The sequence below is a fragment of the Podarcis tiliguerta genome, assembly GCF_965153285.1.
Source record: "Podarcis tiliguerta genome assembly, chromosome: 2".
Classification (NCBI taxonomy): domain Eukaryota; kingdom Metazoa; phylum Chordata; class Lepidosauria; order Squamata; family Lacertidae; genus Podarcis; species Podarcis tiliguerta.
The window spans coordinates 106983407-107009458 of record NC_139535.1 but is presented as its reverse complement, the minus strand read 5'-3'; the positions used below and the strand labels follow the sequence as shown (position 1 = coordinate 107009458).

Sequence of the window (26052 nt, the reverse complement as noted above, 5' to 3'; positions counted from 1 at the left end):
TGTGTGTGCACGCACTATGCAAAAATCACAATGTGGGGAAAACTGTGAAGCCAACCAATGCCTCTACATAGCTCCATCCTTATTTCAGACATTGTGATATATCAATATATCACAATGTTGAAAACCAGATATCGCCCAGCCCTACTGTTTGCCTCTACATAGTTCCATCCTTATTTCGGACATTGTGATATATCAGTATATCACAATGTTGAGCCAGTGATATATCACAGTGTTGAAAACCAGATATCGCCCAGCCCTGGTGCTTTTACACCAAGCTGGCCAGCATGTTTGGCACAGGATTTGTTGGGGTCTGAAGTACCCATTTCAGCTAGGATCACTTTACACTTCCTCTGTTGTACAGCCACGTTTCAGCCAATCAAAACCTTTGGGAGGTGTGACAACCTGACAGTTCATCAGGCTTTTGACGCGCCCAGGGCTTTCTTCCATTCAGCCGATCATCTGTAGTCTGAAGATGACAGGGGTGACTGCTCCGAGCACCTCTTTAGCACTGAGTGCTCTGGTTTCCCAATGCCTGCTCTGATCAGCTGTTTGGCGCTGACATTTTCAATCAGCCGTTCAGGACCAAACAGCTCCTATCACTTGCCTTCCATTTAACAGTCCTGTTTTACAGTACCGTAACTGCTGATCAGCCCTGAAACAGTTAGCCCCACGAAATCAGGGTCCACATGCTTTGGCGGGGGGGCGGTCAACAGCAACAGAGGTTCATGATTCTGCTTTGCAACCTGCCAGCGATGATCTGTTCTGGCCCTCCGCCATCCATCTCTGTGTTGTCACTGTCTGCCACACTCACATAATTTTAGCCAAGTTTACGATGCTGCAGGAGGACCCAGCAACTGCAGTTTCTTGCAGCTTGTCTGCTTCCATCATTTCCTGCACTGCACTAAGTCTCCTGGGCACCCCTGCTTAGGCAAACTGGCTTTAGATGATAAACTGGGATATTCCCCCACCCTCGAAAAAATAAAGTATGGGAAGCAAGAAGAGCAAGTGAATTTTAGTGGACAACTATTGGGGGGGGGGGGAGAGAGAGATAATCTTTGAAAATTGCACAGAGAAGGAACATCTTCTTGACTTATTCTTTCCATCCCTTGAAAGATTCATTTTTAAAAAGGAAGTTCCAAAAGCCCAAAGTTCTAGTTCTTGTTCGTATCTTTGCAGAATGAGCCAGTTCAGCTCATGTTCACAGTTCAAGTTCATTCAAACGATCCTCATGGTTCTTCCCCCGCCCCACCGTTCAGAATGTTACAAACTGCTGTGCTGCAGTGTAAAACATACTTTATAAGACTAAGGAAACATAGAGAGCAAAGCACATTGTGGAATGAGAATTGGTTTGTTTATTTTTCCTAATGATTATGAACTTTAAGCTGAAAGCCCCAAAGAGTCTAATGAAGAAAAAAAGAAAAACGTGTAGGAGAATGAACTTGCCAGATGAACTAGAATTTTTCCCAGCAATGATGGGAACTACTTTCTGGTGTAGTTCAGAGATTTTTGAATAAATTCAGCGAATTTCATTAAACTGAACTAGCTCATTCCAACCACTGATTGTTTTCGGTTTCAAAGTGTCTAAGGACAGCACTGAGAACATTATAATGGAGTTAATAGTGAGAGTTGATGGGCTTTCATTGCCTACACAACCCTCTCTTCTAAGATTTCCCACGTCCTCCCTTATTATCCAAGTACCCAGGAATCTATAATGTCATCGTATTTTGTTTAAAAATCACCAAAGAGTGCGGATTAAGCATGCCCAGTCTGCACAATGTTCTCCAGATGCAATAACCAATTCTTCAGGTTATGAGTTTTCTAAATCTTTCATAAATCTTTTCTAAACACAACCAATACTTTACATTTAATCCTTGTCTACGTAAATAATCATTTAGAGATTTCCACTGATTAGAATATTTGTGTGAGATTGTATGGGGAAAATACGGAATAACAGATACAATCTTGCTTAAAATGTATATAGGAAGTGCAGTGCAAGTGATGGAAGTCAATCAATGAAATTTTATTATTATTTTCATATTGAGATATTTGTAGAATAAACTTGGAAGAAATTCTTCCAACTTTTCTTCTTCTTCTTTTCTCTTTCTTTTTTCTTCTTCTTTTTTCTTTTCTTCTTTTTTGTTCCTTTTTTCATATATATATGTTTATTGAAATATGTATGTATGTATGCATGTATGCATGTATGCATTTGCAATATTTTGCAATGATTATGTTAAATAAATTAAAAATTAAATAAAAATATTCTTCAGGTTATGAAATATGCCATTTTTACACATAGAACGTATGTTGCTTCCTGGTTCCTGGGTGATTGTCCACGTAGCATGACGGACCACCACCAGAAGTTCATGGAGATGTCAGTTGTGCAACCATGATATTTTTCTTTAAGGTGCTGCGACCGTGAAAATTATGCAAGCCTCGTATCCATCCTCTCTTAGATGTTTGTGAAGGGAGTGGTAATTAACCCACAGGAACATAGTTTATACTCGTAGAACAATTAAGCTAATGTAGAGGAGAGCGCAAAATATGGTTTGAAGCTCAACATCAAAAAAAACGAAGATCATGGCCACTGGTCTCATCACCTCCTGGCAAATAGAAGGGGAAGAAATGGAGGCAGTGAGAGATTTTACTTTCTTGGGTTCCATGATCACTGCAAATGGTGACAGCAGCCACGGAATTAAAAGACGCCTGCTTCTTGGGAGAAAAGCAATGACAAACCTAGACAGCATCTTCAAAAGCAGAGACATCACCTTGCCGACAAAGGTCCATATAGCTAAAGCTATGGTTTTCCCAGTAGTGATGTATGGAAGTGAGAGCTGGACCATAAAGAAGGCTGATCACCGAAGAATTGATGCTTTTGAATTGATGGGCCTTAACTTGGATGCTCCTGGATATCTGTAGGACTTGTGCTTTGGTTTGGACTTTGGACGTGTGGATTGACCCTGGACTGGAGACTTGACATACCGACTTGGTAGCAGGTAGGCCAAGAGTTCAGGACACTGTGTGCTTTAAATGAATTATTTGTATACGCAGACTCGCACAGCACCAAGAGGGGCGTGTAAAGGAAGGAGCTGGAGTTTTCTATGTGATCTGAAGAAGCGCCGGTGAGAGTCAGGGATTTAAGAGATCTGAGGAAGGGAGGAGAGAGGCTCTGTTATGTACTGAGTTGAATAGTATCCAAAATGCAGCAGTCTGATTGGTCCTAGAACAATAGGATTCAGAATGCAGCAGTCTGATTGGTCCTAGAACAATAGGATTCAGAATGCAGCAGTCTGATTGGTCCTGGAACAATAGGATTCAGAATGCAGCAATCTGATTGGTCCACAGGAGCCACCCAATCCTGCTCCAGGTGGAAGTGAATCCGCAACCTGATTGGCCTACAGGAGAATTCTGGAATTAGCCAATCACATGGGGCCCATTGTGTAAATAATATATATCAAGCAGACATTCTGGGGGAACTCCCATTCCTCCTCACCACTATGAGCTGAATAAAGAGCATGAAATCCAGTCTAGACTCTGAGTATATTTCAGGCTCCATGGGGCCAATGGGCATTTTCATAAGGCAGTGATACCCACAGCCTGATCAGACTACAATCCCCACAGCGGCCCACCCTGGGATTCTCAAACACGTTCACAAGAGAGCCATTAGAGCAAATCACTCTCCCCGGCTCCCAGTTCATTTCCTTGGCTCCATTGATTTTTGCAAGGAACAGAACAAAATTCATAAAAGGGAAAGTGTGCGCAGTTGCCTCCCGAAATAGATTTATTTTAGCCCGCGCTCCCCAAGCTCACGCAGCAGCCATTTCCTCCAACATGCTCCCACCTCCCGGCAACTGCCTATTCAGTGGTTGCCAGGATATTGATGTGTGTACTGCCGATGTGATGTCAGAAAAAAAATAAACTCTGTCCGACATAAAGGAAGAAGACAGAGTTGTGTAGTGGTTAGCGTGTTGGACTAGGACCTATCCTACCTCACTGGGTTGTTGTGAGGATTAAATAGAGACCAATGTGGGATATCAGTGAAATAAATCAATTAATAGCCAAGAGGGCTGGGGAGAACGGAGACTACAGTGGTACCTCGGGTTAAGTACTTAATTAGTTCCAGAGGTCCGTTCTAAACCTGAAACTGTTCTTAACCTGAAGCACCACTTTAGCTAATGGGGCCTCCTGCTGCCGCTGCACTGCCGCCGCGAGATTTCTGTTCTCATCCTGAAGCAAACTTCTTAACCCAAGGTACTATTTCTGGGTTAGCGGAGTCTGTAACCTGAAGCGTATGTAACCCGAGGTACCACTGTACAACGCTTCCTCTCTCTGGGTGGGTTCGGCTCCACCATTCAAATTGGAATGAGCAGGGCTTAATGGTTAAGATGGGATGCGGGTGGCGCTGTGGGCTAAACCACAGAGCCTAGGACTTGCCGATCAGAAGGTTGCGGTTCAAATCCCCACAACAGGGTGAGCTCCCGTTGCTCGGTCCCAGCTCCTGCCAACCTAGCAGTTCGAAAGCACATCAAAGTGCAAGTAGATAAATAGGTACCGCTCTGGCGGGAAGGTAAACGGTGTTTCCGTGTGCTGCTCTTGTTCACCAGAAGCGGCTTAGTCCTGCTGGCCACATGACCCGGAAGCTGTATGCCGGCTCCCTCGGCCAATAAAGCGAGATGAGCGTCGCAACCCCAGAGTCGGTCACGACTGGACCTAAGGGTCAGGGGTCCCTTTACCCTTTACCTTTAATGGTAATGTGGGGGAGGAAGGGAAAGGAGAATGTTAGCTGCTTTGAGACTCCTTAAAGGGAGTGAAAGGCGGGATATCAAATCCAAACTCTTCTTCTTCTTCTTCTTAAGATGGTAGGGGAAAGCTAGGACTCCCGGGTCCTAGTCCCAGTTTTGAATCCCAGGAATATTTGCAAAATCCCTTCCCTATATCTGGGAATTGCAACCCCTCGTCTTCCTGAAACTGAGACGCAGCGTCCAGCAGCAGCAGCTGGAGCAGCAGGAGGACTAACCTTGGGACGACTCTGGCTGGTTCTGTCAAACACAAGGAGCCAGTCAGGATGCCTCTGACTGGGTCAGAGTAAGAAGATAGGCACAAACGGTGTGCGGCTTTTAAAGTTACAGCACAGAGACTGTGTGGCACAGCAAGAACAGATGTTCCCTTCACCATCCAGCCTGTACATATTTGTTGTATGTTTAACTGGGGCAGCTGCATTCACTGAGGGGAAGTGGCGAGTGGGGAGAGCAGGGATTCCCGGCGCCTGATTTTCACAGGAGTGCATGCAAAAAGAAAAGCTGCACTTTTTGCATTCTCCACGATAATATGCATCTTGGATCTGCACAGGAGTTAGAAACTGTGGACACAGCAGTGTGCTGATAGAGTCATGCTTTGTGCTTTCACAGGTATAACCTGCGGAGCATAATATCCTACGTACGGGCTGGAAAATCAGATTCTCCACCCACCCTTTGCAAAAAGAAAAAAAGAAAAAGAAAGATTGACTGGAAATATCTGTATATCGAATCCTGAGTTTCTTTCCTAGACCCGGATCCTGCACTCTTCATTCTGATTCCCTCCTTCCTCCCAATCTGTTGATTCTATTGGACCAGGAAAAGACTTGCGGTGGTGGTTTGTTGCAATGAATGGCAGCTCTGGTTCAGTTCCAGGAAAGAATGTGAAGTTAATCAAGTGCTCTCAAGGGTCTAAGGCAGTGTTTGTCTTCCACTGAACTGCTGACCATGGCTGATTGGGTCCGTAGCACATGACACAGCCACCTGCTGACGCGGGGGAAGCTCTCCTTCCTCCAGCAGCAAATAGAGCCCATACCAGACAGCAGCAAGATCACAGCAAAGAGTGCTTTTTGCTGCTAGATGAGAACGCACCAGGGACTGGCTGTTTGGTTTCGGCTTTTACTCCTGAGGGAGGTGAGCTTGTCAGTATCACAGGAAAGTGGTTGTTGAGCAAAACTGAACCATCCTGCCAGCCTTTGAATTCCACAGCTGGATGAAACAGTGATGGGAAACCTGTGGCCCTTCAGAGCTTCATAGAATCATAGAACTGTAGAGTTGGAAGGGACCTCAATGGCCATCTCGTCCAATGCAGGAATCTCAACTAAAGCATCCATGGCAGATGGCCATCAAACCTCTGCATACAAACCTTCAGGGAAGGAGACTCCACAACCTCTTGTGGCAGCCTGTTCCACTGCTTTTACTGTCAGAAAGCTCTTCCTGAAGTTTAGTCACTATCTCTTTTCTTGTAACTTGAAGCCATTGGTCTAGGTACTACTCTCCAAAGCAGGAGAAAACAAGATTGCTCCATCTTCCAGGTGACAGCCCTTTAGATACTTGAAGATAGATTTGGCTATCATAGCTCCTCTCATTCTCCTCTTTTCCAAGCTAAACATACTCAACTCCTTCAACTATTCCTCATACGGCTTGGTTTCCAGGCCCTTTATCATCTTGGTCACCCTCCTCTGCACATGTTCTAGCTTGTCAATATTCTTCAAAAACTGAACTGGCCACAATACTTTGGGTGTCGTCTGACCTAGGCAGAAAAGAGCAGGGACACTATATTTCTGTTGATGCAGTCTAGAATAGCATTAGCTTTTTTTTAAGCTTATGGCCTACTAAGACCCCCAGATCCTTTTCACATATATTATTGGCAAGCCAGGTGTTCCCCATTTTATATCTGTGCAGCTGGTTCTTCCTGCTTAAGTGTAGAACCTTACATTTGTTCCTGCTGAAATTTATTTTGGTAGTTTGGGCCCAATTCTCCAATCTGTTAAAGTAATATGGAATCCTGATTCTGCCTTCTGCAGCATTGGCTACCCCTCCTAATCTAGCGTCATCTGCAGATTTGATGAGCTCCCCCTCAATCCCTTCATCCAAGTCATTTTAAAGATGTTGAACAACAGAACCAGGACAGACCCCTGCAGCACCCCACTTGTCACAGTATCACGGGTGACTTTGTCGAAATCCTTATTTTGAAATCAAGATACACTATGTCCACAGCATTCCCCTGATCCACCAAACTTGTAACTCTACCAGAAAACCCATGCTGTGTCTTCGTGATCACAGCATCCTTTTCTAAGTGCTCACAGACTGGCTGTTTAATGATCTATTCTGTGACCTTTTGTGGTATTGACATCAAGCTGATTCGTTTGGTGGATACCTGGGTCTTTTCTATCTCCACCCCCCTTACTGAAGATGGGAGCAACATTTGCCTGCTTCCAATCTGCACAGTCCCCCAAAATTCTCAAAGACTACAGACAAAGGCTCTGGGATTACAAGTGCAAGCTCCTTTAGTATCCTTGCATGGCCAATAGTTAAGGATGGTGGTAACTGGAGTCCAGCAACATCTAGAGGACAACAAGATGGCTACCTCTGGTCTAGTACAATAAGCACCTGCATCTGGGTGATGTTCCTGATCATGGCTTAATTTCTGGATTTTGTCCAAGGAGAATCCAGGGCAGTATACATGCCATACATTTAAAACTCAATTAAAGCACACACCCCCACAAGGAATCCAGGGGATTGAAGCTACCCCTTCACAGTACGACAAATCCCAAAACCCTTCACAAGATACAATTCCCAGGATTGGGGTGTGTGTGCTTTAAGACAAGAAGCTGCCATGTAATGATTCAGACAATTGTCCAGTCTAGTTGAGTAGTGCTGACAAAGGTCCGTATAGTTAAAGCTATGGTTTTCCCAATAGTGATGTATGGAAGTGAGAGCTGGACCATAAAGAAGGCTGATCGCCGAAGAATTGATGCTTTTGAAGTATGGTGCTGGAGGAGACTCTTGAGAGTCCCATGGACTGCAAGAAGATCAAACCTCTCCATTCTGAAGGAAATCAGCCCTGAGTGCTCACTGGAAGGACAGATCCTGAAGCTGAGGCTCCAATACTTTGGCCACCTCATGAGAAGAGAAGACTCCCTGGAAAAGACCCTGATGTTGGGAAAGATGGAGGGCACAAGGAGAAGGGGACGACAGAGGACGAGGTGGTTGGATAGTGTTCTTGAAGCTACCAGCAAGAGTTGACCAAACTGCGGGAGGCAGTGGAAGACAGGAGTGCCTGGCGTGCTCTGGTCCATGGGGTCACGAAGAGTCAGACACAACTAAACGACTAAACAACATAAGTGGAGTAGTGTCTACTCTGGCTGGCAGGAGCTCTCCATGATTCTAGACAAGGGTCACTCCCAGTCTGCTAGGAAATGTTGGGGATCCAACAAGGGACTCTACCCTGACCTAAGCCCTTCCCTTCATTTTAATGGGCATTGAGCACTACAGCAAATACCATCCCTTCTTACTGAGGGTGGGAGGGAGAAGATGAAAAGAGCCACTTGTGCAAGCCCAGGGACCTCTTGGCCTATTACATATTTAGGTATACACCATAGGAGCCTCTCCTAGGGGCCGAGGCACCTCCCCCCCCCCCCCCCCGTTGATGGGCATTGCCATTCAAATGGTGCCTGCGCACCAATTTGTGTGTGATCAATTATGAGGGGTGAGGCTTACCTGGGCTCCCACCCCAAAATTTTATTCAAGTTGGCACCCCTGGGGTTTTTGTTTCTTGGATAAACCTGAAACTTTGGAGTGAGAACGTCAGAATGCAACACCCAGCCTGCTCTGTGCATGTACATGGAGTATTGTATAGACACACTATTCAAGATAAAGCAGCATATAATATACTTAGTAGCAAGCCCTGCATCATGGGTGTAAATCGGACCTTTCCTGGGGATGCAGTGAACGGACATTTGGACCTGGCTAACTCAGCTGGATGGGACGCGGGTGGCGCTGTGGGTTAAACCACTGAGCCTAGGACTTGCCGATCAGAAGGTCGGCGGTTCGAACCCCCACGATGGGGTGAGCTCCCGTTGCTTGGTCCCTGCTCCTGCCCACCTAGCAGTTCGAAAGCAAGTAGATAAATAGGTACCGCTCCTGCAGGAAGGTAAATAGTGTTTCCGTGCACTGCTCTGTTTTGCCAGAAGCGACTTAGTCATGCTGGCCACATGACCCGGAAGCTGTACGCCGGCTCCCTCGGCCAATAAAGCGAGATGAGCGCCGCAACCCCAGAGTTGGCCACGACTGGACCTAATGTTCAGGGGTCCCTTTACCTTTACCTTAACTCAGCTGGATAGAGCATGGTGCTGATAACGCCAAGGTCGCAGGTTCGATCCCCGTATGGGACAGCTGCATATTCCTGCATTGCAGGGGGTTGGACTAGATGATCCTCGGGGTCACGCACCTACAATTCTATGTGGCCCAGGGTTGTGGGGCGGGGAAACACCATTTAACAATATGCCCGGCGTTGGGCGAACCGTCAGCTCGTGTGAGCTCCCGAAGCGCAATGAATGATGGCGTGAATAGGTCTCTGAATGCCCTGCGTGCGCGAGCGAGGCCGACGACGCGGGACTTTGGCATCAGTTCAGAGAAAAAAACAAAACGTGAATGGGAGGCCGCTGCGGGAGCGGGGAAGACTCTGATTTTCTCTCGCTCTCTCTAGCACACACATGTCCCCGGCCTCAGCTTGCAACAGCTCCTGCTGCCGGCGCGCACACCCTACGCCGCCCCCTGCAATCCCAGATTGGGCACCTCCAAGCGCGGCGAGCCGCTCTCCTCCTCCTCCTCCTCCTCCTCGCGCACAGGCGCGCGCATTCACACACTCGCACGACGCCCAAGCCTCGCCGCTGCTGCCGCCACCCGGCGATCTCTCGCAGGGGCTCCCGGCTCGGCCAGCCAGCCCTGCCAGCCCACTTGGGCCCTGACTCCCGTGGGGGACGCGGCGAATTCCTGCGGATCCTCCTCCTCCTGCCTCGGAGCCCGGCGCGATTCCCTCCCTCGGCCGCCCCGCCCCGAGGAGCAGCCGCCGCGCTCGCCACCAGGGGAGAGGATGCCTGGCTTTGGCACCGAGACACGCGCCGCCGCCGCCGCCGCTGCTTAGTCGCGCTCAGCTGCCTGCTTTCCGGCCCCGATCGCCTTTCTTTGATTCCAGCCAGGAAGGGAGAAGGAGGAGGATCCTCTCCGCCGCCACCACCACCACCACCTCCTCCTCCCAGCCGCCGCCAGGTGCCGCCTGGGCTCGGGTACCCTTGGTGCTCTCGCCGTGCGCCTTTGCGCTTCGCAGCCTCTCCAAAAGCCCCGCACGGCCAGCCCAGCCGGCGAGCATTCCATCCCTCGGAGCGCGAGCTCCCGGCTGCCGACGCTGGCCCTGCTTCCAGGTTTGCATGCTCGGCGCGTAAAGCGGGACCGCGCGGGGTGGGGAGGGGAATTGGTGGGGTAGGAATGGGGGGGGGGATTCCCACACACCAGAGCCGTGGCTACGCTGGGGAGATGGGGGCGGAGTGGGGGGCTAGCCCTAGGTTTGTTTGCCCCTGGTGAAGCCTCCAGAGGGGCGCCACAAATACGCAGGGAGGGAGGTGGTGGCCAAAGTGGATTATGGAGCCGGGGGTGAAATAAAGCCCCAGCACACGCGCGCGCACACACACCCCGGGTTAAAGGGGCAGCCGGGAGAAGTGGTGCTCTCCGGGAACCGGGAAGAGCCAGAGAGGAAGGGGAGGGCGCCTCGGCGTCGATCTCGTCCTCTCCCCCAGACGACGGCTTGGCTTGGGAGGCGGGGAAGGGGAGCTGGCGGGGTTCGCTCTCTTCCCGAGCAGGTGTGGAGGGATCCGAAGAGGGCAGGCGCTCACCCGGCGTCGCCGCTTTCCTCCCGCTTTTCCCCACAGATCTGCTTCTCCTTCCCTGTCCCAGGCCTGACCATGATGGACCTGAAGGTGGACGAAGAGGAGGTGGAGAACGGGCAGCCGGTGAGCATCGAGGCGTTCGCCAGCAATTCCACGCTGCACGGCCTGTCGCACATCTTCTCGTACGAGCGCTTCTTCGCCAAGCGCGTCTTCTGGACCCTTTGCTTCCTGGGCTCCTTGGCCATGCTGGTCTTCGAGTGCAACGAGAGGATTCAGTACTACTTCCTCTACCCGCACGTCACCAAGCTGGACGAAGTGGCCACTTCCCACATGACCTTCCCGGCCGTCACCTTCTGCAACCTCAACGAGTTCCGCTTCAGCCGGGTGACCAAGAATGACCTGTACCACGCTGGTGAGCTGCTGGCCCTCCTCAATAGTCGGTAGGTCCCAGTGCGGCGGTTGGGCGATGGCGCAGGGCCCCCGTGCCCGCTGAGCGGGGCACCCAAGCGCAAATCGCTTCGGGTTGGCGTTCAACAGTTAGAGCACCTGCGGCCCTCGCACGGTGTGCACCCGATGTGTAGGGGTGTGTGTGTGTGTGTTGGGGGACTTTGTGCACCAAAGTGTGTTCTATGGGCATGGTTCCCGGACTGGTGCATAAATGGGGAGTTGCCTGTAATTGGAATTTGCTAGCTTGACACCTTTCAAGATGTGCATTTTTGTATGCCCGGCCACTTGCATGGGCTACACCGCAGGCCCAGAAACACCCTACGTCAGGCTAGATCCAGTAGCATGCGCTGGGCATGCCGCACATGTGGTTTCTTGCAAGTGCTGCACATGCGGGTGAAACACCCCTGGCAATGTGGCACCAGGCACCCCTTTTTTCAGTCATGTTCCTTTAAGACTCTTCAAAACTGATTTATTCCCCAACTGTGGATACAGCTGTGAGCACTGCTTGCACTTCTGATTGCTTCCTTCCTTCAATGCAGCTTTTCACGCTTTTGTGTCTGAAGCCTCATCACACACACACACTTCCCGGTACTTAACAGAGCCGGTCCCTATGGGAACAGGGTAACGTTTACGACCAATTGGACAGGCCCTGAAAAAGGCCCCACCCTGGCATTCTTACAGGCACGATCCCTTACAGTTCCCTGCAGGTGTGTTCAAGGAGATCCAGGGATAAGGCCACTCAAACTCACACCTGTGTGTGGCTCTTGCGAGAGGGCAAGAGACCGTTTGGTTTTCTGGAAGGCTGGCTGGCACAGGAGTTATGCAGCGGGAGTTTCTTTGCCTTGTCTCTGTAGCAGAGCTGTGCTGCAGCCTCTCTCTGCTTGTTTTAGTGGCTGCTCTTAAGTGCTCCGGAGCACGAACCCTAAGGAAGAACCCCATGTGCATTTCACTGCATCTCATCCAGGCACCTTTCTGCCCTCTGCTGGAGAGAATCACAACTCCTTGGCAGTGCATCGCGGTCCAATTATATTCCCAACCGCTGAGGGAGGGAGGAAAGTCTTGTTGCTAAGTTTGCATGGGTTTCTAAGTCAAATAGTCTCACATCCCTCTGACTCAACGGGGATGTTGTAAATCCATTCTGTATGGCAGAATCTTGTCCTACCTGGTGCCTGATTTTTTGATTTGTTGTTGACCAGAATCTTGGGCTGTATAAAAAGGCAGTGTTGTGCAGAACGGTCCGTTTTGAATGGGGCTTCCTTTTTTTAAAAGCCTGCTCCTTATTTCAAAGGCCACTGTGCCATAACATCTGGGCAGATGGCCTCTTGTTTCAGAGCATAAGAAACATATGAAGAGCCCAGCTGGATTGGACAAGAAGTCCTAGTCCAGAGTTCCTTTTCCATCCATGGCCAGCCAGAAGCTTCTGGGAAACTTACAAGGCAGCAGCCCATCCCTGGTATCAATGGCCCAAATTTTGGGTATTAATGAAGTGACATAACTGCAGCTGAACATGGAGGGTCTATTTAGCCATCAGAGCTAATAGCTGTGATAGACGTCTCCTCTGTGCATTTGTTTAATAACTCTCCTCTTTCCTCACCCCGAGCTGTCTAAGCTATTTGCTGTTTCTACATCTTGTGCCAGCACAACCCATAAGTTAAAATTAGCCATTTTGTAGGCAACAGCTGCCCAGGGTTAGGCCGATGGTCTGATCCATTCTACTTCCAGCAGTGGCCAAATCAAAATGGACCAGCAAGCTAAAAGAATGCTGTTCCTCCCGGCTTGTCTCTCTAGATGTTCATGGTCTCTGGAACAGAAGTCCACAGTTTTTGACTGGGCTTGGCAGCTGTTGTCTCAAGTAGTGGGGCTCAGCTTTCTGGCTTCCTGGTCTACGAAAGTAACTTAAGCAATGCCCTTCTTTTTGCGATTATTTCTTGGCAAGGGGGTTTTAGCAAGGAAGAAGCAGCAGGCTGTGTGTGCACATGTTTGAAGCGATGGTTCTCTAATGCAGTTCTTTATGTGCAAAATGTGCCATCTGGTGATGAATCTGGATTTCTGAGAATTGTAGTAAAGTAATATTGGGGGTGGGGGTGGAGCCACATCTCTCCATCCAGCCTTAATGATCGTGAGGTCTTGTGAAAAGCCGGCAATGTGAAGTCCCAAGGCCTGTGATCATTGCTGGTCTCACTCTGCCTACTCCCGTGGGTTCCAGTTATATTCCTCCAGCCATGCAACTTGCCTGCTGCATCTTTCTCCCAATGCACAGCTCCATGCAAAAATATTTCAAATTACGATCCAGTGTGTGATGCAGAACACTGCACACAATTAATCATGTTTATGCAAAGTAAGCAAAATGTACACATGCCTTGTCAAATTTGCTTGATTTGAGATTTTGGGTTGGAGAACTGGGTTTATTTTATTTTGCGTAACATCTGAGTAGTTTTGTGGCTGGTCCTAGCCATCTCTGAAAGTGGTACCTTTTATTTCTATCAGGCGCTGCGGGACAGATTCTGATTCCCTGGTCCTTGAACCACTAGGGCCACTGGTAGGAGGAGGAGCTTATTGCAGGCAGCTTGAGACTCTGTCATCATAACCTAGAAACCTCCTGGTCCTTGGAATTGGGTTAGCCAGTCAGCCAGCCCTGTACTGCTGGCTGATAAAAACTTCCGAGATCAGCTGCACTCTATGAATAAATGGACAACTCGTTCTAGGTAACGGTGGGATGGATTTGAAGGTGCAAAAGGCTAGGACCCCACTGAGCTGAAGGAGCAGGCGGGTTCCCCAGTGCAGCAGGACTGACTTGCCAGAGTTTGCAATAAGTTTAGTACCATCCAAAACGGGGGTTGCCAACCTTTTGGAGCCCTCAGGCACCTTTGCAAACTGGAGAACTGTTGTGGGCAGCAGACACACACACACACAACACACAACAACAACAACAACCAAGCACAGCCTGCACTCTGCAATATTGCCTACAATGGAATATTTCTTTCAAGTCTAATTTCCTTTCCCCCCCTTTTTTATTTATTTTTTAAATTTTTTATTGATACAGCAAGAAAAAAGAAAAACCACAAATACCAAATTACACACAGGAATAACCACAGACACATAATTTTCTTAACAAACAATAAAACATATATTGGTCTTGACACTAAAGACCTAACCTCCCATCTATTCCATATTTCAATTTCATATTACTTATTGCCAATACACACTTTTATCATAATTAAACTTTTTCTTAATATATCTAATTTCTTATATCTACCTTGCAACTATTACTGAAGTTCCTCGAATACTGCAACAGCATTCTTTCAAGTCTAATTTCAATGGGAGGAGGGCAGGAGGCCTTGTGGGCACCAGGGAAGGCCTCTATGGACACATGTACAATCACAGGGCGCATGTTGGCAACCTGTGGCCTAAAGAGAGGCCATCCCATAAGATCCTTTTTTGTCCAGGATCTAAAGTTTCCCAGTTGCCCCACTGCCTCCAGGCTATTCCTCTGTGCCTGTCTGCTCCAGGAACTTCCCAGTCTTCTGGCATATCATTTATTTTTATTGACTACTATTTTATTATTTGTTAAATTTATGTACCACCCTTCTTCAAGAGATCTCGGGGCAGAATAAGACACAAGATGAAACACAGTAAATAATTAAACCTGTCAGGGAACTGCCATCGGAGCCAGAGGGAGAGGGAGGGCTCCAGAGGGATTCCGGAGAGCGTCCCGGGAGGGAGAGAAGCAGCACATCTTCTGGGGAAGGAAATCAGTGTAGCACCAGTGGAGAAGGGGGGCAGGTGGGGGAATCGGCGAGGTGGCTCCAAGACTCCTCGCCGGGGACCAGCGGGGAGAGCACGGGTCCTCCGATGCCCACACCCTCCCTGCGCAGAAGGCTTCCGCGCAGGGAGAGTAGGCGGAGACTAGGCATCAAAGAACTTCTATGCTGGAAGAAGTTCAAGAAACGCCCACTGATGGATTCTGCCAGCGATTGAGACAGCCACGGGCGAGTGGCTGTCCGGACAGAAAGGGTTCACTCAGGCAACCCATCCAGGTGTGGTGCCGATTTACGCACGAGCAACCCCTAGAACCATTACAAAACCCAAACAACAAAACAATAAGCCCCTCCCCTTTCCACAGCTGCCTTTAAAAGGCTGTGGAATATTGATCACCCAAAGGCCTGGTTGAAGAAGAATGTTTTATTTTTTAAAAGATGCATTTAAGTTTTGAAACACAACAACACACAAGGGAAGTGGAGAGCAACAACTGTGTGGAGCACATTATTGCCGTTGGAATAAAATAAACAGAAGGTTACCTGTACTTTTGCAGACATGTTAATAAAACAGATTCTGCAAAGGGACATTTTGGATGTAAGAGCCAGATATCAATAAAGTAGCCTTGACATATCATTTGTTTTTTTAAAAAACCAACCCAAAACATTCACCGCTTTCCACAAAGAAAGAAAGAAATGACTTTTACACACGGGTTAGCAACAAGAAAAATAGCAACCACCACATTCCAGGGACAAGCCATGCTTAGTGGGCTTCAAGATCTGAGATGTTGGCACAGTCCTGAATCTGGCTCTTTCAGGAATTGTGTGAGAATAACAATAGAAGCCAAATTATGTGTCGTCATTCACATAGGCTCCTTAAAGGTAAAGGGACCCCTGACCATTAGGTCCAGTCATGACTGACTCTGGGGTTGCGGCGCTCATCTTGTTTTATCGGCCGAGGGAGCCGGTGTACAGCTTCCAGGTCATGTGGCCAGCATGACTAAGCCTCTTCTGGCGAACCAGAGCAGTGCACGGAAACGCCATTTACCTTCCCGCCGGAGCGGTACCCATTTATCTACTTGCACTTTGATGTGCTTTTGAACTGCTAGGTTGGCAGGAGCAGGGACCAAGCAACGGGAGCTCACCCCATCACGGGGATTCGAACTGCCGACCTTCTGATCGGCAAGTCCTAGGCTCTGTGGTTTCACCCACAGCACCACCATATAGGCTCCTTAGGCCAATCCATATGCTACATTTGCAGATGTCACTGGCCCCACCCACTACTGAATTCCTCCATTACGTGCCCTACTGACATCGTAGTTGTCCATAAGGATGCGGCTCATCCCATACCACAAAGGGGATGCTTGAATTCTCCCACAGATTTCATGTGCCAGAAATGAACCTGAGCTCTGGGCAGATGCGCCCATGTTAGGGAAAGCGAAAGGTGTGAAATACTTAGAGTCCTTAGGCAGAGCGGTAGACATGGGTGAATCTGTCAATTTTGGATTCTTATTTTTCTAATCTTAAGTTTGGTTCTCCACATCTCTACTTTAGTTTGCGAAGTCTTCGCAAAAGTCAGTTAGCAGTCTAGTTCACTTTTCTCCAAAATGACATCTTTTTGCAAGCCATTTCCCTAAAGATAACGTATTGTTTGCATGTTTTCATGAATATATGCATTTTTATGCACACAGTCACCTGATGTATGCATCTTTGTAATCATATGTTTTTAATATATACCCTGCTTGGTTTCCCCAGCCACTCTGGGCAGTTTACAGCATATATAAAACATAGTAAAATATCAAACCTTAAAAACACATTTTGTTGTTGCTGCTCCTGGAGAACCACACTGCAAAAGTTGGAGAAGTGTGAAGGTCAGAGGATGGCTGCATTTTGGTTCACAAACTGTTTCAAGAAGTGCAAATTGCCAAGCCAAATTTCTTTCTGATCCATATGCCGGGATTTAGTTGGTTTGCAATTAATAATAATTTAAACAAACCTAAGCCAAAATAACCCAAATTTTCCATCAGGTGCAGAAAATTCCACAGCTGGCATAGATTTAAGCAAACATGCATATATTTTACAGTGGTACCTCGGGTTACATATGCTTCAGGTTACAGACTCCTCTAACCCAGAAATAGTGCTTCAGGTTAAGAACTATGCTTCAGGATAAGAACAGAAATCGTGCTCCGGTGGCATGGCGGCAGCAGGAGGCCCCATTAGCTTAAGTAGTGCTTCAGGTTAAGAACAGTTTCAGGTTAAGAACGGACCTCCGGAACGAATTAAGTACTTAACCCGAGGTACCACTGTATTATAAAAAAAGCTCTAACTAAAAAAGAAAGAAAGAAAATAAATGTTTGGGGGAAGGAGAAAGAAAACCCCACCACATTTTTTGCCTTCATTCCTGTTACTCATGTAAAAAAACCAACCCACCCAGATGTTATACCTTTGCAAGTTGCAGTTACAGTTTTTAAAGAGAAAAGTAACAGCATAGTCTTGAGAATGCCAGACTGCTCTTGGAAGGAATTGAGACCCGTTGCATATTATCTCAGAGGTAACACGGTGCTTTAATTACACCATGCTTTAATTGCACATATGTCTGTGTGCTGCAAGCTTCTCACAGTCGATTGCCTGTAATGGCAATGTCCCAGAATACTTCAGACCCTACCCTTCCACGTTGCAGCGCTCCTAGACTGCCCTCTGTCTGCTCCTCTCTTGCACAGGGACACCAGAGGGCATGGTGGCTCCCTGTGGACATAGCAAACAACCCAGCAAACGGGGAGACTCGAATGGACCCATTTCTCCCCTTGGGACCAGTGGTGTAGCATGGGTTGTCAGCACCCGGGGCAAGGCAATTAATTTGCACCCCCTAACCCATGGAGCCAGGTAGGGGCAGAGAGCTGCGAGTGTGAGCTCGCACCCCCTCCCCGTTGTTGCGCCCGGTGCAGCCGGGGCCCCCCTGCACCCCCCCCACGCTACGCCACTGCTTGGGACTGAGCTGTGCGTTTTCCTTCAGGTACGAAATCCCAGACACCCAAATGGCTGACGAGAAGCAGCTAGAGATCCTCCAGGAGAAGGCTAATTTCCGCAACTTCAAGCCGAAACCCTTCAACATGCGGGAATTCTCCGACCGAGCCGGCCACGACATCCAGGAAATGCTGCTCGCCTGCACGTTCCGTGGGACGCCGTGTGACCCCAGTGACTTCAAAGTGGTGAGTCGCCTTTCTCGGATCCAGTCTCTGGAAAGCGAAAGGCTTTGACTGCTGTGAAACTGCTGGTAGACATGGCTTGGTGCTCGTGTTGGGTGGGGAGGGAAAGTCTGTCCATGGCAGGTGAGATGAAACAGAGGCCAAAATCTGTCAAGAGTAAGAGAGCGTGTATATACAACAAGCGTGTTATCTCTGGTGGGCAGAGGGACACAAACCATGTACAAAGGACCGAAGTCAGTCAGGGCCTATAGCAGATTTCCTCGTTCTTTTCAGCAGAGCTGAGACCTTGCTGGAGTCTTGGGATGTGTGCATTAAACCTGAGTTGATTGTGTCTGTGGCAGCTGTGTGGACATATTGAGGCCTTGTGGTGGACATTTAAGATTTCTGAAGAGTTTGTTTGTGTGCTGATGCGGGGATTTCTGTCTTTGTGGATACCACAACAAGATTTAGAGATGCCTTGATTCTCCCCTCCCCAGTCCCAATAAGATGTTGGAGAAAAAGTCCTGTGAGGGAAACTGAGCATTGCTTGCCTTCTCTTCGCTCGGCCTTGACATCACAAGGCCTGTGGGCAGAGGCTCGTTGCTACGAGGGCCTCTCCCAGCTGAAGATTTGTATATCTCTTGATATGGAATGGGGTTTGCACCATGCCTGTCTGTTCACCATCTGAATTATTTTGATGCTCGGTGCTATTGGATTGTTGTGGTGACTCATGTGAGCTTTTAAGCGGATGGGCTTGCGTTGCGTGCGATGCTTTATCAGATCTGGAAGACGGCTACCGGGCGGAGGATCTCGCAATGTGCCTCGGATGCGATTGGGGGGAAACGGAAGGGCAGCCAGCCCGATTTGTGGCTTCTTTTGCGTCAGACTGACAGGGCTTGTTTGCCTCAACCTAGAGGAAAGCAGCACAAAAACTATAGGGAGGCTTCTGTTGTTGTGAGTGTAGCCACCAAGTCACTTAAAAGCTCCACCTCAAGATGGACAGTTGCAATAATGGCTCAATCTCCCTAGCAAGGGAGTTTTGTTTTTAATGAGAGCAGGGGAAGAGGCAGAATTATGTGACTGCTAAAATATATTGGTACCCCCACAGGAGGACTACAGAGAGAAAAAATAAAGTCTGAAAGTGACAGGGATGTGGGCACCAGCATCCTCAAGCAGCATACTCAGCCCATTGATCATCCATTTGATCCAATCAGATGCACAAACTGGGTTAAGAGGAAGGGTTAGGATGCAAACCTTATAGCTTGCTGTTGTTTAGTCGTGTCTGTCTCTTCATGGCCCCATGGACCAGAGCACGCCAGGCCCTCCTGTCTTCCACTGCCTCCCGCAGTTTGGTCAAACTCATGCTGGTAGCTTCGAGAACACTGTCCAACCATCTCGTCCTCTGTCGTCCCCTTCTCCTTGTGCCCTCCATCTTTCCTGACATCAGGGTGTTTTCCAGGGAGTCTTCTCTTCTCATGAGGTGGCCAAAGTATTGGAGCCTCAGCTTCAGGATCTGTCCTTCCAGTGAGCACTCAGGGCTGATTTCCTTCAGAATGGATCGGTTTGATCTTCTTGCAGTCCATGGGACTCTCAAGAGTCTCCTCCAGCACCATAATTCAAAAGCATCAATTCTTCAGCGATCAGCCTTCTTTATGGTCCATATGGTCCACATGGTCTATATGGTATAGCTAGGGGTCTCTAAACTCTGCACTAAAAGTAACCAATGGTTTATACTGGGTCGTAGCTCCATGGTGTGGCATTTTTGTGCGGAAGGTCCCAGGTTCAGTCGCTGGCACCTTCAAGAAGGACAAGGAGAGACTCCAATCTTGAAACCCTGGAGAGCTACAGTACTTTCAGCAACTGTTGACAATACTGAGCTGGATGGGCTAACTCAGTAAGAGATGGCTGCACAGAATCTTAGAACTGTAGAGTTGGGACCATGAGGGACATCTAGTCTACCCCCCAATGTAGGAATCCCCAATGTGGGGCTCAAACACACAACCCTGAGATTAAGTGTCTCATGATATTCCATTCCTAATTTCTGGCTGGTTGCAGGTGGGTTTTCCAGATAGCTTTTTGCCACGAAGGGCTTGCCTGGGATTCCACTTCCCATAATGGAGCTGGAAGTATCAAGTATGTAAATTGAACAAAGTTGTCTGCGTTTGTTTGGCAATAATTGTTTTGCAATGAGAGAGAGGGAGACTGGGCTTGAGGGCCAGCTCACCTGTGAGGCAAGCTGACGCGACTGCCTCAGACAGCAAGATCAACAGGGACAGCAGATCCCGATGTGGGCCTTTATTCCTCCCTTGTTCCTGATGTAGATCCTCAGTCACCCCTTCTTCCCTGGCAGGGAGGACGCCATTTTGTGGTTCACCTCAGGTGGCAAAATGTCTTGGGCTGTCAGTGTGTGTGGTACCTTTCAGGATTATATAGGCAACACCGTGGCATTGCTTCTTTTTAAGCAGGAACTCGCCGGAACTCAGGTGGGTGCTATTGCCATTCTAAGAGAATGAGAGAGGTGTTCATGGTGAGTTCTGGCACCTCTTTTTCTAGAAAATAGTACTGGGCAACAGAGATGGGTATCTGTTTATAGAGCTTATAAACTAAAACTTACAGATACAGTGGTACCTTGGTTCTAAAACTTAATACGTTCCATAAGTCCGTTCCAAAACCAAAGCGTTCCAAAACCAAGGCGGACTTTTCCATAGAAAGTAATGCAAAACGAATTAATCCGTTCCAGACTTTTAAAAACAACCCCTAAAACAGCAATTTAACATGAATTTTACTATCTAACGAGCCCATTGATCCATAAAATGAAAGCAATTATCAATGTACTGTACTATAAAATAAATAAGATGGTATCGTAGATGATAAAAATTAAAAATAATTGTTTTTCTTACCTGCACTGATGATAGTCATTGTTTGGATGGGGGACTTTTATCCATTTCCGCAGTCACACAATCAATCAATCAATCAGTAGCTGAACTGGGTTCCACACAGTCACAAAAATTAATTGAAAAAGCCTCAAAAACAAAAACACAAAATAAATAGCAAAAACAAAAGTGCCAAACTGAATCAGTTCCGGAAGCCCATTTGACTTCTGAAATGTTCAGTAACCAAGGCACAGCTTCTGATTGGTGCAGGTGCCCCGGAAACAATAACTGACAGCCGCATTGAATGTTCAGCTTCCAAAAAACGTTCGAAAACTGGAACTTACTTCCAGGTTTTCAGAGTTTGAGAACCAAGGCGTTTGAGAACCGAGGTAGTTGGAAACAATACAGGGAGGGAAAGCGAAACGTGAGCTGTTGTTACCTGAACCTTGTTTATAACTGGGAATGGAGATGAAGAGGATAAGTCAAAGGCCTGTGTGGGGAAAGTGGGGCTTGAGGAGGATGGATCTGAAGGAAGGGAGGGCGGTGGTGCCATGTACACATCACAGAGAGGCAGCTGCGCATGTAAGGAGCAGCAAGGGGGAACAGGCAGAGATCCTTTGAGAAAGCGGGAAGAGACCTTCAGTAGGCGGAGAAGGTGAGAGAGCTGGAGGAGAGACGTAAAGAGAATATAAAGGAGCAGGAATATAAAGAGGGAAAACAAAAGAGGCAGAAGGGAGCAAGGTGGGGCAAGGCCACGGATCTCTTTAAATGTAAGGACAAGGACCCCAAAGGGGATGGGAAGCCAACAAAAGGCACCAAAAGGAACATCACATGCTCTGAGTGACAAGAGAGGTAAATATTTTTGACAGCAGGGTTTGGAATAGAAGCGAGATGACGGAGGGAACGAGGAAGTCTGAAGTTGAGGTTGCTGCAACAGTCAAGGTGGGAGATGACTACATGGGCATGGACCAGAATTTGACCCGGGGCAGAGAAAAATTTGGGGGGGGGGGGTGTTATGTTGTGCAGCACTGTCCTACCACTGGGGTGATGGATCTCCTTGCTGGCTTTCAAGATTTCCCCAGCAATCAAGCCTGCTTTTATTTCCCCAAGGGCTTCTTAAAAAAAAAAAATTGAAAAGGAAAAGACATGTCTGATCTGTTGTCTCTTTCTGGTTACTGAGTGCTGAGTGCAGTCTTGATCTCTGCACTAATGTGGTGCAATAGCAGAAATATGCCTTCTTCCTTGTGGCTTGAGGAATTAGATGCCCGTATTTAGGGAGAATATACCCTGAAGGAGCAAAAGTCTTCTGTGCTGGAGAGGAGGCAGAATACTACACCGGTTGTAGGCTTGCATGCGGAAAAGTGGACAAGAGATCCCATACTTTCAGCGTCCTGAGTGGTTAGATCACCCTTGCTGTACAGCTGCTACCACCGGTTTCTCCTGGCTGTGATTACATTCAGCAGTAGCATGGTTCTGGCTGTCTACAAAGCAGTGGGGCTGAGACTTTTTCACAATGAACCTCCATGTGCAGCCATGGAAGGACTGTTGGTGGCTAGCTTGGAGCCCCGGGTAAACACGCCTATACTACTACTACTACTACTACTACTAATAATAATAATAATAATTTATTATTTATACCCCGCCCATCTGGCTGGGCTTCCCCAGCCACTCTGGGCGGCTTCCAAAAAAATATTAAAATACTGTAATACATCAAACATTAAAAGCTTCCCTAAACAGGGCTGCCTTCAGATGTCTTCTAAAAGTCTGGTAGTTGTTGTTCTCTTTGACATCTGGTGGGAGGGCGTTCCACAGGGGGGGCGCCACCACCAAGAAGGCCCTCTGCCTGGTTCCCTGTAACTTGGCTTCTCGCAGTGAGGGAACTGCCAGAAGGCCCTCGGTGCTGGACCTCAGTGTCTGGGTAGAACGATGGGGGTGGAGACGCTCCTTCAGATATTCTGGACCGAGGCCGTTTAGGGCTTTAAAGGTCAGCACCAACACTTTGAATTGTGCTGGGAGCCAATGTAGGTCTTTCAAGACCGGTGTTATATGGTCTCGGCGGCCGCTCCCAGTCACCAGTCTGGCTGCCGCGTTCTGGATTAGTTGTAGTTCCCAGGTCACCTTCAAAGGTAGCGTCACGTAGAGCGCATTGCAGTAGTCCAAGCGGGAGATAACCAGAGCATGCACTACTCTGGCAAGGCAGTGGGACCAGAGTCCCCCTGGCATGGAGGGCAGATTCTTCTAGGGTTGGGCGATAAATCGATTTGAAGTCTCTACAGTGGTTCCCTGGTTCTTGAACCTAATCTTTTCCGGGAGTCCATTTGACTCCCGAAACCATTCAAAAACCAAGGCACGGCTTCCAATTGGCTGCAGGAGCTTCCTGCACTCAAGCGGAAGCCGTGTCGGACGTTCGGCTTCCAAAAAAAGTTCATAAACCAGAGCACTTACTTCCGGGTTTGCATCGTTTGGGAGCTAAGCCGTTCGAGTACCAAGGTACCAGTGTATTGTGATACTGGTTTCATAATTTTTGACCTGGCAATATGCAGTGCTACCTTGGTTTTCAAACGTCTCCGTTGACGAACATTTCAGTTTACGAACGCCATAAACCTGGAAGTAAGTGTTTCGGTTTTCGAACACGCCTCGGAAGTCGAACATGCCACCCAGCTCCTGCTGAGTGCGAGATCCTGAGGCCTAGCTGTCGGTTGTTGAGTTTTCGGTTTTCGAACATTTCAGAACTTGAACGGTCTTCTGGAACGGATTATGTTAAAAAATCAAGGTACACTGTACAGTCATATCTCGGGTTAAATATGCTTCAGGTTGAGCATTTTCAGGTTGCGTTCCGCGGCGACCCAGAAGTCATGGAACAGGTTACTTCTGGGTTTCGCTGCTCGTGCATGCGCAGAGGCTCAAAATGACGTCATGTGCATGTGCAAAAGCGGTGAATTGCGACATGCACAGGCGCAGGTTGCATTCTGCTCAGAATGCGAACGGGGCTCTGGAACGGATCCCATTCACATCCCGAGGTACCACTGTTTTGTGAATCATGATGTGTTTGTGTGTGTGTGCTATGCGGAAATCACAATGTGGGGAAAACCGTGAAGCCAGCCAATGCGTCTCTCGATTCCTGCTGCCCCTGTTAACTCTGCCTGCTCAGCAATCCCTTCCCTCCTGCAGGAGGCAGCGAGTCCCAAGAGCAGGCGCCAGCAAAAATCACGATGCGGGAAAAACCGTGAAGCCAGCCAGTGCCTCTGCATAGCTCCACCCTTATTTCAGGCATTGTGATATATTGGTATATCGTGATGTTCAGGCTGGTGATAGATCGCAGTGTTGAAAACCAGATATTGCCCTGCTCTAGCCTCTTCCCATTCAAATCATGCTCCCTCTCTGCACTGAACATCGGAGACCCTGCAATGTGTTCCATTCCTCTTCAGAGGCACAAGGCAGGGCCTTTTCAGTTGTGGCACCCAGGTTGTGGAACTCCCCCCTCTAGAAGGGCTCAGTTGGCCCCCACCCTGCTAAGACTCGAAGGAGAACTGTAGCTCAGTGGCAAAGCATTTGCTTTCCATGCAAAAGATCCCCGGTAGGGCTGGGAAGGACTCCTGCCCCAAGGTTTCTGCCATTCATTTCAATAGCAGTACAGAGCTAGATAAACCGATGTTCTGACTCTGTATCAAGCAGCTCCCTGCATTTTTTAAAAATTGCTTTTTGTTTCGGTTTGAAGTTTAATCTCCCTGTGTTGATTATGCTTTGTTTTGTTCTGCTCCTGGCTTTTATTCTGTTTAATTGATGTCATTGTGTGCCGTTTGCTTTGTCGCAAGCCGCTTTGAGGCACCGTTTTAAGGAGAAACGGCGGCATCTCGACTTATTTTACAAAATAAAAGAGCGATGGGAATGTCTTAGCTGAGAGGAAGAGCAGAACCAGAAGCTGTTGGTAGCTATGGGGTCAGATCAGTAGGAGCAAGGGCCCCAAACTCCTTCCCCTAAATGTGAGCCAGGAGCTTTTGCAATTCTCTCTTAACCATTTCAGAGCAGGGAGAGAGCCCCGCTGAATAGGGATCGACGTTTTGGCTGCCTCCCCAAATTAAACCATTAGCTAATGCGACTGTAGGACAGAATGGAGAGGAGGAGATAGGATCGAGCAGACGTTTGTCCCTTTGCTGAGCAGCTGCATCTCCTAGCCATAGGAAGGTTCACATCTAAGCACACCCAGTTTATAAACCATGGTCCTCATTGTGCACACGGAAAACCCTCCCAGGAAAGCAGCAATCGTATTGATCATCCATGGGGCTAAATGCCGTCCTTCCAGTCCTCCCGAACAGCTGACAGGCCCCGTGGCTGCTTGTCTAGGGGGAGGAACACCAAGTGTGGAGCCCTGACAGCAGGATCAGGGGAGAATACACTGAACGCACAGCACCCATTTGTACATACGGGAATCCACAGGACAGGGGACTATGCCTGGTCCATAATCCCTGGGAGAAGGAGATGTGTTTCCGTTGAGAGGTTCCTCAGCCTCGAAGTCTTTCCAGTTGGCCACCAGAAAACATTCTGCACATTCTCTGAAGCACCCGGCCTTAAGCGTATTATGATTTCACATGTTCTATGCCAGCGCTTAGACTTTCAGAACAAGTTCCAGGGCTCTCTTTTGAAACTCAGCCCTGATCGAATCAAGCTGTATTAGCTCTTGGCTGGTTCATCCAGATTCTGATGTTTTGAAAAATCCTGAGCCACACCTGAATGTATCACTCAGTGCATCATGATATTTGTGTTTTATGTTTTATGAATTTTATCCTGTGAACCACCCTAAGACTTGCGGGGATAGGGCGGTATACAAATTTTAATAATAATATAGAGAAGGAGGAATGGCCACACTTTGCCAGCAGATCCCGGGACTGGATACAACAATTTAAAATTCAGAGCTAGAAACAGTTAAAACAGATTACAGATGGTGGCTGACAGATTGAGGTTGAATTCTGACAAGAAATACTGTTTTGGGGGGACTCCCTGGTCCTGAATGGGGTAACTCTGCCCCTGAAGGACCAGATGCGCAGCCTGGGAGTCATTTTGGACTCATAGCTTTCCATGGAGGTGCGGAACAATTCTGGGTCCAGGGCAGCTGT

The 26052-nt window shown here is 48.2% G+C and overlaps 1 protein-coding gene across 3 annotated transcripts in view; it reads left to right on the top strand.

Annotated features, from left to right (window-relative positions):
- Positions 1-9538: 9538 nt before the first annotated feature.
- Positions 9539-26052, top strand: part of ASIC1 (acid sensing ion channel subunit 1) — a 211875-nt gene continuing 195361 nt past the window's right edge. Inside the window, exons 1-3 of one of the 3 annotated variants that reach the window (XM_083427642.1) lie at positions 9539-10216; positions 10746-11118; positions 17894-18089. In XM_083427642.1, coding sequence (XP_083283768.1) covers positions 10754-11118; positions 17894-18089 — 561 coding nt within the window. In that variant the 5' untranslated portion in view covers positions 9539-10216; positions 10746-10753. Of the gene's footprint in view, positions 10217-10524; positions 11119-17893; positions 18090-26052 lie in introns of those variants that run through there. The other 2 variants (XM_083427640.1, XM_083427641.1) reach the window with 2 other exon arrangements.